This window comes from Rhopalosiphum maidis, chromosome 2 (genome assembly GCF_003676215.2).
Source record: "Rhopalosiphum maidis isolate BTI-1 chromosome 2, ASM367621v3, whole genome shotgun sequence".
Classification (NCBI taxonomy): Eukaryota; Metazoa; Arthropoda; class Insecta; order Hemiptera; family Aphididae; genus Rhopalosiphum; species Rhopalosiphum maidis.
The window spans coordinates 66,562,762-66,577,376 of record NC_040878.1 but is presented as its reverse complement, the minus strand read 5'-3'; the positions used below and the strand labels follow the sequence as shown (position 1 = coordinate 66,577,376).

At 25.4% G+C, this 14,615-nt stretch overlaps 2 protein-coding genes and 1 pseudogene across 2 annotated transcripts; all 3 read left to right on the top strand.

Moving 5' to 3' along the window:
* Positions 1 to 2,414: 2,414 nt before the first annotated feature.
* Positions 2,415 to 4,287, top strand: LOC113554559. The gene is made up of 4 exons (XM_026958452.1): positions 2,415 to 2,555; positions 2,911 to 2,979; positions 3,730 to 3,891; positions 4,122 to 4,287. The coding sequence occupies exons 1-4, from the start codon at positions 2,499 to 2,501 to the stop codon at positions 4,182 to 4,184; spliced, it is 351 nt and encodes a 116-aa protein (XP_026814253.1). The 5' UTR covers positions 2,415 to 2,498; the 3' UTR covers positions 4,185 to 4,287.
* Positions 4,288 to 6,863: 2,576 nt separating this feature from the next.
* On the top strand, positions 6,864 to 8,979 carry LOC113554249 (annotated as a pseudogene).
* A 1,177-nt stretch (positions 8,980 to 10,156) lies between these two features.
* On the top strand, positions 10,157 to 12,631 carry LOC113554436. Its single transcript, XM_026958284.1, has 4 exons — positions 10,157 to 10,551; positions 10,616 to 10,795; positions 12,035 to 12,244; positions 12,325 to 12,631. Exons 1-4 carry the CDS (start codon positions 10,501 to 10,503, stop codon positions 12,358 to 12,360), a joined length of 477 nt encoding a protein of 158 aa, XP_026814085.1. The 5' UTR covers positions 10,157 to 10,500; the 3' UTR covers positions 12,361 to 12,631.
* Positions 12,632 to 14,615: the final 1,984 nt, after the last annotated feature.

Sequence of the window (14,615 nt, the reverse complement as noted above, 5' to 3'; positions counted from 1 at the left end):
GGTTTTAATTAAAATTGAACAGCTCCCGTGTATATAATAGAGGGATGAACGGGGAAAAAAATAACCGCAGCGGTAGTGCAAAACAAACGTTTTCCGCGACAAAGCCCGTTCGATGATGATTCCCACTGTACACAGACTTTTGATGCCCACCGAGTTATGGAGATATTATAATGTGGGCCCGAGACTTGACGCACGGCCACGTATTATGCTGTGTATATGTTGTATACAGACGCGCAAACGTTATATATTAATATTCTTCAACGCGCGCTAAGATCAAAGGCACAATATGATATATATATATATATATATAATAATATCGTAATATATCACGCTCACCGCTCCTCGTCGTCCTTTGCGTCGGCTCGCCGAAAGCTTTTTTCCGGGTCCCGTGTGTTTTGGCCTCGTAACCAAGACGACGACCGCAACGGCGGCAGTACGCGGCGAGCCTTTGCGACGTATAGGCCCATTTAATTCGCCCGTTTTATTGTGTGGCACCACGTCGGCGTGTAATTAAATACGACATTTTGTATGGTAATAAAATAAATAATATATACGAATATAGTAATTAATGTTCTGTTGTGGAGGGCGGTCAAACACGTTTGTCGTTGTTTTAAAAAATGCTCTTCGGCTCACCGTCGACGCGATAAATCTTAAAGGGCTATATGACGCGCGTTGGTGTAACGAAAAGAAAAACACGCGTGACCCGAAAATAGAATCGTCAAAAACGTCGCCGCATTCGTTGGTTATATAGCTATATCATATAAAAGGTCCATACATAAATTCATGTTAAATACATTTTTTTTGTAAAAATGTTACGACAAGATACGAGCCGCAAAAGTCTATGACGCGAGCCGCGGTTTGGCCACCACTGTTATATAAGCATTACAATATAACCGTGATTTCGTATACGTTTTCTGAATTCGCCGTCTTAAGAAAACGATCCGGCACTTCTAGTCTGCGCGATTTTACCTTGACATTTTTTCCCCGTTTTCGCTATTTAACGTACACTCAGATTATACACGTGAATTTCGATTATTATTTATACGCCCGTTTTATTGTTTGCATAAGACACGTGATTATTAAGATACGTAATAATAAAATAACGCAACGGCGAATTACACCGGATCATAATTGTTTTTAAAAATACATCAGCCCGCCCGCGTCTGTGATGCGAGTTATATAAAATATGTAAAAACTTACGAGTCTTATACCGTTCGTCTTTATGCGGTCGAGTAAACGAATAAATAATTATTCGTTATCATAACTGAATAGCACATATTTGTGTTCTGAACGATCTGATTATACAACAAAAGTATAACAATTCGTACATTTTAATTGATAAATTAGGTCGTTGATGAGATGTACATTCATGATCTTCTTTTGTTACGACAAATGCTTACTATGCGTACAAATAGTCATAAATTACAATAGTTGGTTTTAATATTGCATAATGTGCTACTATGAGCATTTCGCATATTTTAAAATGAATTGCTCCTCAGTCCTCAATATTTAATGTTGAACAAATTTATTTTCACCGCGATTTAAATTAATGTTTTTCAACAAAACATCAAGTAACTTCAATTTTTTTTAGCTCTTTGAGGGTGAAAATTGATTTTGGAAATAAACTCTATTTGTGTAATACATGATGAAATTAATTGAAAATATGAATAATGATAATAAATTATTAAAGACAAGGGAAATTATATCAGACCAACGGCTGTGATAATGTTAGATATAGATGTACCTAAATAAACTGATAATAAAGTGGTTAAAAGGTTAGAATGCTAACCACCGTCCAAAAAAATATTTGAAATAATCTAGAAGGTGGTTGAAATAGTAACCACCGCCTTGAACAGTAAAAAAAAAAGATGGTCAGAATACTAACCACTGCTCCTCAAAGACTTGGTTAGAAAAATTACTATTAATAATATGAAAAATATTGATCCATAAAATATATTTTCTACTATGCATGTAATTGTTTTACTTAAATTGTCTACAGTACTAGTGAGTTATGGTTAGTAATAAATAGTGAACATTTTGCAAAAGTGTAAATTGAAAAAAATATCATATTCATATATTATATATATACATTAAAGTTTGGAGTCAGTGAATTTATTCGATTGTCCAAAAAACAAATTTTAATTGAATTTAACTAATTTTATTTTTCATATTATGTATTATTTGTACCTAATTATTTCTCAACCGACATATATATATATATATTAAGCATGAAGTGTTTAATAAACGTCTAACTTTTTTTAAGTTAAGTAATTTATAGTATGAAAATACAAATCGTTATCAAACACCATTGTTGTTACGGCGAGCCAATAGCTCCTCACTCCCATTAAAAAAGTTTTTTTTTTATCTACTGAATAATAATACTACTTACATAGTATAACAATGTCAACATATAACGCATATTGTGTTTAGTCTTTGGGCCGATTTAGTAGACAGTTCGTATTGTTTAAGGTGGAACTTCAAAACCATTAATCGTCGTCATGTCATTTGTATTGTGGTTGGCCCTGGTTTCAATTGGGTGTCTTGTGAATGTAGAGGTAAATAAACGATAATAATTTACAATTAAATTGATTATCAATATTAAATTAATTCAGTAATTGATACTTCTGAACAATGAATATATTGACTAGCTATATAAATTAACTAAAATAACGCTTTACTCGTAAAACAAAATCGTTGCAAACTTATTAAAAATAAACATAATATAAGACACAAAAGCTTATAATATTGTATATTGTATTTTTATTATAAGCTTGCACATGAAATTATACATCAATCTGTTCAATAACTAACTTCCAATTACTATATTTGTACAATTTAAAAGATTGAGACTAGAAAAATAAAATACACTATACTTAATGTTTGTTCAATTAAAATATATATATTTTGTAGGCTGAAGCAATAGATGAAAACTATATTTTAACGCCAGAAACGCCTGTGATAGACAATTCAATCACCGAGGTAAGGAGCAAAATGTTAATGACCAATTATTTTTAAAGACTTTTTAAAACGAAAAACGAATTTTGTAAGATGATTATAATTTAATATTATTTCGTAATTTGTATTACTGTAATAAATTATACATTTCACGTATACTCGACAAGAAAAACATTTTCATGTCAAATAATATTCGATAAAACGTAAAAAACATTACACTATTATAGCTTATATTACAGGACATAGGGTTATGAACATACAACTCACAGAATTTAATATATCTACTTTGGTATTATAATCTATTTTATAATAAATTTAAATCTCTTTAAAGGACATTTGCTTTTTTGACGTTTTCAAGTGTTATTTATAATACAATCATAAATTTCATATGTTTTTTCCACGTTTATGGACCAATTATATATATATATATTTCCTAGTGTAATATTAGACACCTATAGTCTATATCATATTTTCTTTATAAATTTAAATCACATATTAATTAACGTATTGTGTGTTACAAGTAACTATTTCATTTTATATGAACGTTCTTAATTTATTATAAGATGCGCTATATCGTACATACTACATGTATGCTACAATATAGTGATTAGGTACCTAAAGCGTTACAATACCGTCTCCAATATTATGTTTCGTTAAAATGCAATTATATTGATGTTTTGAGTATTGACGGATTCGTACAAATACTATAATATTAGAATGTGTTCGTAGTTTTTATTCTATACAAATATTTCAAAATAAATGTTGCGACTGTAGGCGCCTAGATCAGAACATCGAAAAAAAAAAAGCCAATTTTCAGAAATAGATGCATTATTCAAATACATTAATCGAACCAATGAGGAATTCATGAGGAGTTCAGCTAATGGAGTAATGGACTACAATTCGTACTTGGATTCTTTAAGACATGCATTTATTGAAGTATAGTAACATATCTTGTACCATAAACCAACTATGTGCAGTGTTGTCATGTATTCAAATGATATTTTTGGAATATTGAATAATTTTTAAACACATTCAGTGTACTAAATTCCTCGATGCATTATTTTAAAAGTAGTTAATTAAAATATTTGATACTCTCACAACACTGCTACAATATTTAACGTAAAAAAGTAATCTAATAAAATTTTTTTTGATTTTTTTTTTTTTAGTATAAAAGGGCCAATATGGTCGAAACCTCTACTGAGCATAACTTTGTTAGTTATGGATGGTAAATCAATTGAAATTTTGACGTTTATAAACATGTATTAATCTTGGACTTAACTTTTTTTCAATTATTAATCGTAAAATGTATTGTATTATCTACAGATAAAAAAAAAACGATCCATTCATTTTCTATTGAAAAAATAATAAAAATAATAATTTAGAAAGAAATTGTGTTATAAGTTATTTTCATTATTCACTAAACGTACTGTATAGAAAATTTTAATGATAAGTTATTATTTTCTAATATTGTTTTCCATTTCCAATTTAAAACATTTAATAAATTAAAATTCCTATATTAGAATTAAATATGTAATATGTATTTTTAATTCATAAATAGAACACTTATATTTGTTCAAGGTTAATACAAGGTTAATAATCAAAAAATAAAATATTGTGTTTATTTATAAAATATACAAATGTTTTATTTGTGTTCATAATATTAGATGAAAAAAAAGCTTAAAAAGTTCTATAAGAAAAATATTTTTCCTGTTGTTTTAAACAGATAATAGGCGTTTTTATCCTTTGTTCACTAAAAGTCGATTGGAGAATTATAGTTCATAAGTATAAAAATGTCTTGAACTCAATACTTTCACAATGACCTATATTGTTAAATTAACGTAGTTAATTACTAAGCAATGTTATATATATTTCTTTTATACACTATACATGATATAAATAATTAATGCAGTTTCTATTGTATTTAAATAAATTATCGTGTACTTAAAATGGTAATGATTTTGATACATATTTTTTTTTATAATTAATTCAATGATTACCCCCAAATATACATTATATACATACCTAATAGTACTGATAGTTTATAAGTTATCACAATGTTGATAGGTATTTATTAAGCGGCGTTGTCAAATAGGTATTAATAAATTAAAAACTAAAATTAAGAACATTTTAATTAAATTACATACGGAGTCAATTATTGTTGTGAACGTATTAATTTCGAAAAAAATGTGTAAAAGTATCTAAATTAAATTACTTAAGTATTTTTCTTAAAATATGGTACTCTGAGATCATATTTCAAACTACTTTCATCGACACTAATTAATCTCAATTCAACTATTCGTAATTATTTTTACTACTGATTAGTTATTGGAAAATATTGAATTTTAATATTTAATTAAATTAAGTTATTTTTTATTTCTTAGGAAACTACTAAAATTAAGTTTAAAATTAGGTTATATTTAACTTGTTATTTTCTATACTATTTATGCGTTTTATTTATTAGTCGTAAATTAAAAAAAGAATTTAACTTTCTTGGTCATAGCGGTACTGTTTTTTTTTTACATTATATATGGATTAATTCGAAGCATAAAATATTTCCATAAATTAATATAGGTACAACATAAAATGTATGTTGTTGCCATGATATTGAAATTTAAATGAGGTAGTATACTTATAGGAACTAGGTGTAGTTAGTAGCGGGTATTGATTATTGTAATTTGTTAGTAATTAATAACTTGAACATAACAATATAAGTCTTATTTTAAGTATTTATTTAGATCGAAGAAATTAATTGATATCCAATCTAATTAATTATAATTTATAATCAAACTAATTAACTATGCTTAAATATTTCCTACCTACTCGCTCCACATTTGCAATTAATGATAACATAATTCGGGCGAAATTCATAGTGTAGTAATTTTGTTAACGATCTTGCAACTAATATTTAAAGTGTGCACAACAAATCCTTAATAAGGGTTTTCGTAACAATTAATCCGATCGAAAAATATATGTATACACTATAGGTATTATAGGAACAGAATATTATAATGATTTATTAATAATACGTCAATTTTATATTTTAATGTAATTTAAATACGAATATCGTGTCTTATGGAGAAAAATATGGCAACATTTTTAATGATCAAAATAAATTAAGCGTCAGTTTTTCATTTCATAAAAAAATAATATGATTTAACATTATGAAATTAAAAACAATTATTTCTTTATCCATTACCTATATAAAAAAAATAATAGTAATTTATTATAGATTCGATTACGTTCACAAAAATTCTTGAGGTAGGTAAGTTCACAGTTGTTATTTTAAACACATAGCAATTAAGCAGAGTCTCAAAAAAGAGACAACATGTCATCAATGAAAATGAAATAAAAAATGTAACCGAGTTAAAAGTAAACACTATTTTTAAATTGTTCTCTTTATCGTGATTTCGTGTACAGTTATACCAATTATCATTAAATTGAATACATCTTGTGACTTTTGCGCATTTGGGAAATATCAGATACGTTTTTATACCTCTTTGCTCTTAAGTCTGATTATCCAATTACAAATTTACGTGTTTAAATTAAATTATGACAATTTAAAACCTAATCATTCCATTCGTGATAATCTATAAACTGCAATTAATTGTCAACTGACAATAATAATAAATGTATAGCTATATGTGTTATGTAAAGAACGAACGCCGCAGCATTAACATGGCAGTGCGTGCTATAGTTTGGGTGATACGCACTAGAAAGGGGTTGAGCGCCACTTTGAGAACACATGCGGTAAAAATCTGTGAAATATACGAGTATTATGTGTATTACGGTTTTTTATACGATATTTATTATGTGAACACGAGCGGACAACCGTCCGTTACAAAACCAGAAACAAAATAACAGTACCCAGTAAAAAAAAAAAAAAAAAAAGGTATATACAAAAACAAATACAAATACATATAGGTACACCTATATTATACAAGTTTAGTCTTCAGTCTGTTTTAGTGAACTGTACACATTGGTCAAAGCAGATCGTTTCTAACCGTCATGGAGTCTGTACTGTGGTTAGCCTTGATTTCAGCTGGGTGTCTGGCTAGTGTCGCGGTAAATATATGTTAAACTTAATTATTTATTTATAATGTACCTAATTGATTAATGGCGATTAATTAATTTGAGGAATTTTGTTTACTAAACAACGAAAATATTGCATAACACATCGTATAGTAGATTCTGTTCATTGCGTATACGACTTATAAATGTGTTAGTGTGTATTATAAAGAAAAAAGATCTTCTATCATCGTTTAATGCGTGTTTTTGTTGAAAAAATATGTTATAATAATATTTTAACTGTATTTAGTCTAACATATATAAGTATAAGCATATAATTATACTCTTGTATGCTATAACTCAAATATACATTTGAAAAAAAATCTAATGTGCATTATGTTAAACATAAAAAAGGTTTAGATTATTGATGTTATTATATTATGTCACTTGCAACACAACATATTTATAACAAGCAGATAAAAAAACATCTATCGTCTTAATTTGAAATCTGTTAAGTTTAAGATAGATGAATTAAACATATTTTAATATTAAAACTTATCGAAGTAAATCTTTGATAAAAACTTAAACAATGATGATAGATAATTACTTACAAATATAAATATAAATAAATACTCTAGTAACAAGCATTATAGTTGTAAATAACACTTTTTTTTTAAATTTTGGAGTGTTTATTATTTTTAATTTTGCATTGTTTGTATAACTATTTAAAATTATATTTATTATTTTTTGTATAACGCAAAGTATGTTTATATGCGTTTTTTTCTATCTATCTATATGGCTATATTACTTTATAAGTTTATAAATACCTGCAATATGATTTTACGAATAAACGTTTTAACGCACTAGTCTCTATGTGCAGTAAACAAATATTATTGTAAACGCTGCGAAAAGGTATTCAATAATAATATTTGTTTACTGTCGAAATGCATGAACGTATAGTACACATAAAATGCTATTATATGCATTTGGTTTTTAATAGAAACATTTAGAATAAAAATTAAATAATTCAATTATTTCACACAGGCTGGTCCAGTTTCTAGGCAAAACACGTTCGTCGAACTGGATGCACAGCTATTGGAACGCATCGAACTGACTACTGAGGAAATAGCAAGGAATTCAACAAGAGAATTTGTTGATCACGAAATTCAGGCCATGATTGATTTATTCATAGGAAATTTAAACATCACGATCGTCGACGTATGAAGACTTATGTGCAGTACAACTGCGGTGTAAACGTTATATTTTTAATCTAAATTTAGTTATCTGCAATTGTTTTGTAGTTACAGCAATATTCCAGTCTCCGGAATAGTTCAAATTTTGATGATACGCAAATGAAAGATTTTCAAAAAAAAGGATTGATAATGTATGAAAACACTGCAATAACCATAGATTACGTAGTATATAAAATCGGTGTTCTGACAAAGTCTATTGAGGAACTTGAACAGCTTGAAAAATATATAATTGACGAGGAAAAAGTATACATTTTCACCTAAACACCTTATATTTCATTGTTATTGTATGATCTAAGTAATCCTGTAACTATATAATATTTGTTTTTATTTAGAGATTAAATGATCTTTCCGATAATTCGCTACAGAAAAAAATTAAATCAGTTTTGGACAAAATACAGACGACCAAAAGGTTCATCGGAAATCACGTGGATCATTTGAAAGAAGTCAACGACATACTAAAAGGTCTTGGTGAAAAACTAATGACAACATTAAAAGTTTCTCATCATCCCATCTAATATAGATCGGTTTGCAGTTAAGCGAAATGAACATCATGTTAGGTGTTAATTATAAACTGGATATTGAAACATTTAATTATATTTTTTTAATTACATTAGTCATTATAATAATAAGAAAAACAATAATTAATAACATCAATTTAAATGTTTTTGCTGTATTTTTAGTAATTACACGACATTGAAAAGGATTGTTTAAGTATTACTATCTATTTAATTAAACTTCAAAATTTAAATTAATTCTAGCAAACATAACACTGAAAATAATTTTAGTATTAGTATAATAATCAAATATTTTAATTAAAAAATATATATATATCATTTTATTTTTTTATATTTTAATATCATTATTTATATTGTAAAAAAATAATTAAACATACCTTACAAAATAGCTTAGTAATATTACATTCTATTTAGATGGATAATATAAATATAATAGTTCAAGAACGTTATTACTTTTAGTTTTTTTTTTTAATATATTATGTATAGTTTGTAATTTCCTTTAAAGGTAACAAATTGTAATAGCAGTTATTAGCCATATAAAATGTTTACTATTATTTGAAAACAAAATAAGACAATAATCCTTTTAGCAACATATTATTTTTTTTTTATATTATATTTTATTTTAATTATTTATATATTATAATTTTTCTTTTAAATAAATAACTTTTTACTATTTTTTAATTGTCATACATAATAGATATAAAACAAAGATAATTTTTTTTTAAAAAAAAAACGCTAAATTTATATATTTTATATCCATTTTTTCATCGATATACTATAAAGAAAATATAGTCCTTCATATTCAAATTATATCAGAATGAATTCAGAAAATTTGGACTAAATTAAGGTCTAATTCAATAGTCCAACTAATTTATTAACCAATTTAGTCTAAATGAAAAAAAAAATATGATTGTTGCTATCATCGGATGGGCCACTTCACGAGTTTTCTCATTTTATTTAGGTTTACATATTATATTATGTCGTGTATAATAAAATGAACAGCGTAATAATATATCAAACATATTATATGATACGTCAATATGAGTATTAACAAATATAATATAACTAATAACTACTATATACTCTAAATAATGTATTACATTGATTAATTTCATATTACAATTATTGTTAGTTATTATAATTTAAATGTTTTGTGTGTGTGTGTTACAAACGCCAAGTTTATTTACGATCAAAAATAAAAATAAATTTAATTAAAAACAATTAAGTTACGGAATCACTAGATTCTTTTTAATTATATTATTAAACACAAAACATTACTATTTTTAAACAATATTTCTATATTATGCTATTTTTTGATTATCTCCTACGATTCCTTAACGAATATTTTGGTTATTTTTTTACAACTAGACATTTACTTTATTTTGAGTCATTTTTATTATTCTAATATTTTTATCGAGAATTGGCGATAGACAGTGGTATAATCTCAATGAAACTTTAGTCTTTTATTATTACTACAACGATAATATATTCAAATACTATAATGCAATAAAAATACCATATTAAAGTTTAGTTAACATTCTTTATGAATAACCCAACTGCATAGATACCAAGAAAATTGCCATGAATAATAATAGTAAAAAAATGTATAATACGTATTTTAATCTACTCTTATTCAATTAATAGTTGATAAACATTGAAACCAATGATATAGTTGTTGCATTATTTTTGTTATTTACATGATAAAAATGGGACAGTATAAATATTGATTTCTTATAGCTTAGGGTCATCATTCAAATTTAATTACCAACAAAATGAGGACTTCACGTATTTGTTTAATCTTGCTATCGATATTGGTAGTTCAGGAAAGTATTTTTTATATATTGTTTGAATTAAATTTAATTGTAACAATAATGTTTCATATTATAGATTTCATCTGAAGATACTGAACTAGATAAAGTAATAAACAAGATTACAGCATCTATGGCCAAAATTGCAGAAAAACCTTACACAGATTTATTAGCAGAAATACGAGCACGTCCAGATGTAAATAATTTCTTGAAAGACTATTCGCGTAAAGTAAACCAGGTTATGGAACAAACCCAAAAGGTAATTTAAAATATTTTTTAGTTATAACAATTATTTAATATAGTACAACACTATAGTGTATTGTGTTATTGCTAGTTTTTGTTAGCTCAAGAAAAAATATATCGCTAATAAAACTTTACAAATCATTGTTTCAATAGTAGAACAATAAGTTATTATTTATTACATTCTATAAACACACTATAAAATAATACACTTACTGGCTACCCGATCTTAAATCTTTCGTTATGTAAACCGTTATTGCTTCAAATTAACTATATAAATAAATAAATAAAAAGGTACATAATTGGATACCGCTCTACTGTACATTAGGTGTCAAATAAGTCGCTACTATAGGTGAGTTAAAAATTTAATTCGATTATATTATACCATTGTTTACGAAAAACGATTCTGAGCGGAAATGTCTATTAGCCTATATCACCAAGTGATAAATGTTTTTGGTGTAGCTATTAAAGTAATTTATTTTGCTAAACTATTAAAGTAGGTTGATATAACTTTTTTTCGTGAATATTGGATTTATTGTATATTAGTGTAAACGTATTAAAATAATATATGTATATATTATACCATATAATTTCAGCATATGAGTAAAAACTTAATAACATTTTTCCGTAAATATCATAAAAAAATAAAAGAAGCTCATAGTACCTATAAATACATAATATTTTAAAGTAAATCCGAAACGTTTTTGCGAAGGTATAGTGAAATTCATAATAATATAAAATACGTAAAAGTTCCCATGAATAACGTTGATAAATTATAACAAAATAATTATTATATCGTTATTTATCGTTTCAATAAATAATTTAATGCAAACCGTAACTTAGAACGTCTATAAAAAATACTTGTTCTAATACATTTTTTTTTTTATAATTTTGAACTAATAAGCATTAAACAGTTGTTTCAGTATTGAATGACAATACAATTAAATTGATTATTATTTTATCTGTTGTATGTCTTGATGTTTAGTTGACACGCTCAATTCCTTTAGATTTCATAGTGAAAAAAAATATAACAATACCTCACAAATAATATTTGTATTTATTAACTGATAAATATTATTAATTTAGCATAATAAATTAATATACACACATAACACATTGTATAATAATATATTATAATTGCATATTATATACTATGAATTGTGTATAAATTAATGGCACCTATACGTATATATGTATATACCTATACGGTGATTATATATGTATATTGTATTTATATTAAATAAAATATTTTTTAAAGGATTTATTTAATTTAATACCACAACAAGAGAAAAACACAATCAAAAGAGTTATTGACTACTCGTCACTTTCAATGTCGTCAGCATTTTGGAATACAGCAAAAGGTGTAACTTCTGTTACGAACACGTCTTTCAATACATTACCGGATGATATTAAAACCAAATTACTTGAATTAGGAAACGATATCAATGATTTTTTAAAGAAACTAAAAGTAAGTTTAGTGGTATTAAAATAAATCTATGATAATTGATTAAATTATTACTTAATCAAATATATTTTTTTTATAAACAGGTTGCCAATGACAATGGTTTAAAAAAATCAAAATAATACCCTATATAATATTCAATATTTAATGCTCATTCAAAAAATATTGAATATCTAGTTGATTCAATAAATGACAATTCAATGTTAACTTTTAAATTATATAGGAAGAAATGATAAATGAACCACATCCATTTATTACCAATACTATAGGAAACATTACAATATTTTATTTATTGATGTGTATTTAAATTATAATATACTAATCACATATATTTATATATTTTGTAAACCATTAATAAATAATAAAACTTATTGTAATTCAGATAAATTTAATTGAAACCCTAACAATTAATGTTATTAAATATCGATTAAATCATTTAATCGTAACAAACATATTTATGGCATAAATAAAGTTTACGTTATATTATATACTTTACATACGAGATATAAATTGTAACTTAAAAGTTATAAGTATATTATTGATTCAGTATTTAGTTCTAAAAATGTACATGATTATATGTTTTATGTAATGAATAATAACTATTTTGTGATTTTTGTAACATTTTGTATTAGAAAAATATAATTTACGAACTTAGTTACACTTACAACTAAAAACTGTTAGACATTTTTATATTATTTAACTACAAACGTCAATCGCCGTCAGGCGTTATTTTGCCTGTGACAAAATTTGATTTTTGTTCCAGTCTTTACCTAATGTCCTAAAGTATGTTGTATGTTTTAATCAAAAATGTTTTTTGTGGGATGACCCTTGGCTTTCGTTCTACCAGAAGATAAAAATTATTGAACATTTGACATTTCTTCGAAACATATAACACGTTTTCCCTATAAACACTGTAAACAATAATTAAAAACCATCTCGTAAATCACTTATAATTGTACCTTTAGTTTAAAAAAAAAATGTATAGATTACATAATTTATTATATTATTGTCGCATACCCCAGTAGGTACCTATTTACAATTTATAATTATTAAAGTTTGTAAGCACAATAACTGAAGAAAATTTCCCACCAAATATTTAATCATCTATCAAAATAGGTTACATAATTTTATGATCTTGGTAACCAGAAAATATAACACTGGCGATGTTCATAGTTTGCAACATATCAATACTTTTATTTTGTTCAAAAATGTATTGCTACATATTATTGCATTATTTTTAACTACAAAATGTACCAATCACGTCCTTACATTGAACATGTAGAGTAATACTACTAGCTATCTGTAAAATATTTCTCTAAAAATTCATGAAGCTAATAGTTTAAGGAATTTTGTTTTCTAGACAATGAAAATATTTCATAAAACATCGTATAGTAGATTCTATTAATTATGTATTCTACGGTTTATAAATTTGTAACTCTGTATTATATCGAATAAAGATCTTCTATCATCGTTTAATGTTTGTTTTCGTTAAAAAAATAATATTTTAATTGTTTATAGTCTCATATATAAGTATAAGTATATAATAATTACACTCTCGTATGCTATAAGTCAAATATACATTAAAAAAAAATTCTATCGTGGATTATGGTTAAATATAAGAAATATTTTGATTTTTATTGTTATTATATGTCACTTGCATCAAAAAACATATTTATAACAAGCAGCAACATATAAATTAATTCTCGTAGATACGACGCTGAAAATAATTTTAGTATTATTGTAATAATTAAATATTTTTATTTTAAATCAATATTTATATTGTAAAAAAATAATAAAACATACCTTACTACAAAATAACTTAGTAAATATTACATAGGTACTATTTAGATGGATAATATTATGTTACATTACATTATAATACATTTCCCGGGGACACGCGCACAAACTTTATCAGCTGACTTATATTATTACTTATTAGTTATTAATTACTAATGGTTTATTACACAGCACACACAATACGATTAACTAAAGCTTGGAATCCAAAAATAAAATGTAGGTATTTCCAAAAAAATATATTAAATTTGATATCACGATATAGATATTATACAATCATAGAACGTTTTCGGTGTCGAAAATGTGTTACGATATCGATATCGTTGCCCATCACTATTAATATAGCTATAATAGTACATAAACGTTATTGATTTTAGTTTTTTTTTTTTATAATTTATATTATGAATAGTTTGTAAGTTCCGTTAAAGATAACAGATTGCAATAGTAGCTATTACCATTGATTATAAATAGTATTTATAACCAATGATATTACTTATAGAAAATGTTGACCATCATTGTGCACTTTGAACAAAATAAGATAAAAATCTATTTACCTACATATTATATTTTGTTTTCATCTGAT

Bases quoted from the DNA above. Each gene is read 5' to 3' on its own strand.
- LOC113554436 (XM_026958284.1), top strand. From the start codon at position 10,501: ATGAGGACTTCACGTATTTGTTTAATCTTGCTATCGATATTGGTAGTT. The intron at 10,552-10,615 runs GAAAGTATTTTT...TTCATATTATAG, and splicing joins TATCGATATTGGTAGTTCAG to ATTTCATCTGAAGATACTGA. The intron at 12,245-12,324 runs GTAAGTTTAGTG...TTTTATAAACAG, and splicing joins ATTTTTTAAAGAAACTAAAA to GTTGCCAATGACAATGGTTT.
- LOC113554559 (XM_026958452.1), top strand. From the start codon at position 2,499: ATGTCATTTGTATTGTGGTTGGCCCTGGTTTCAATTGGGTGTCTTGTG. The intron at 2,980-3,729 runs GTAAGGAGCAAA...TTGCGACTGTAG, and splicing joins TAGACAATTCAATCACCGAG to GCGCCTAGATCAGAACATCG. The intron at 3,892-4,121 runs GTATAGTAACAT...TTTTTTTTTTAG, and splicing joins TAAGACATGCATTTATTGAA to TATAAAAGGGCCAATATGGT.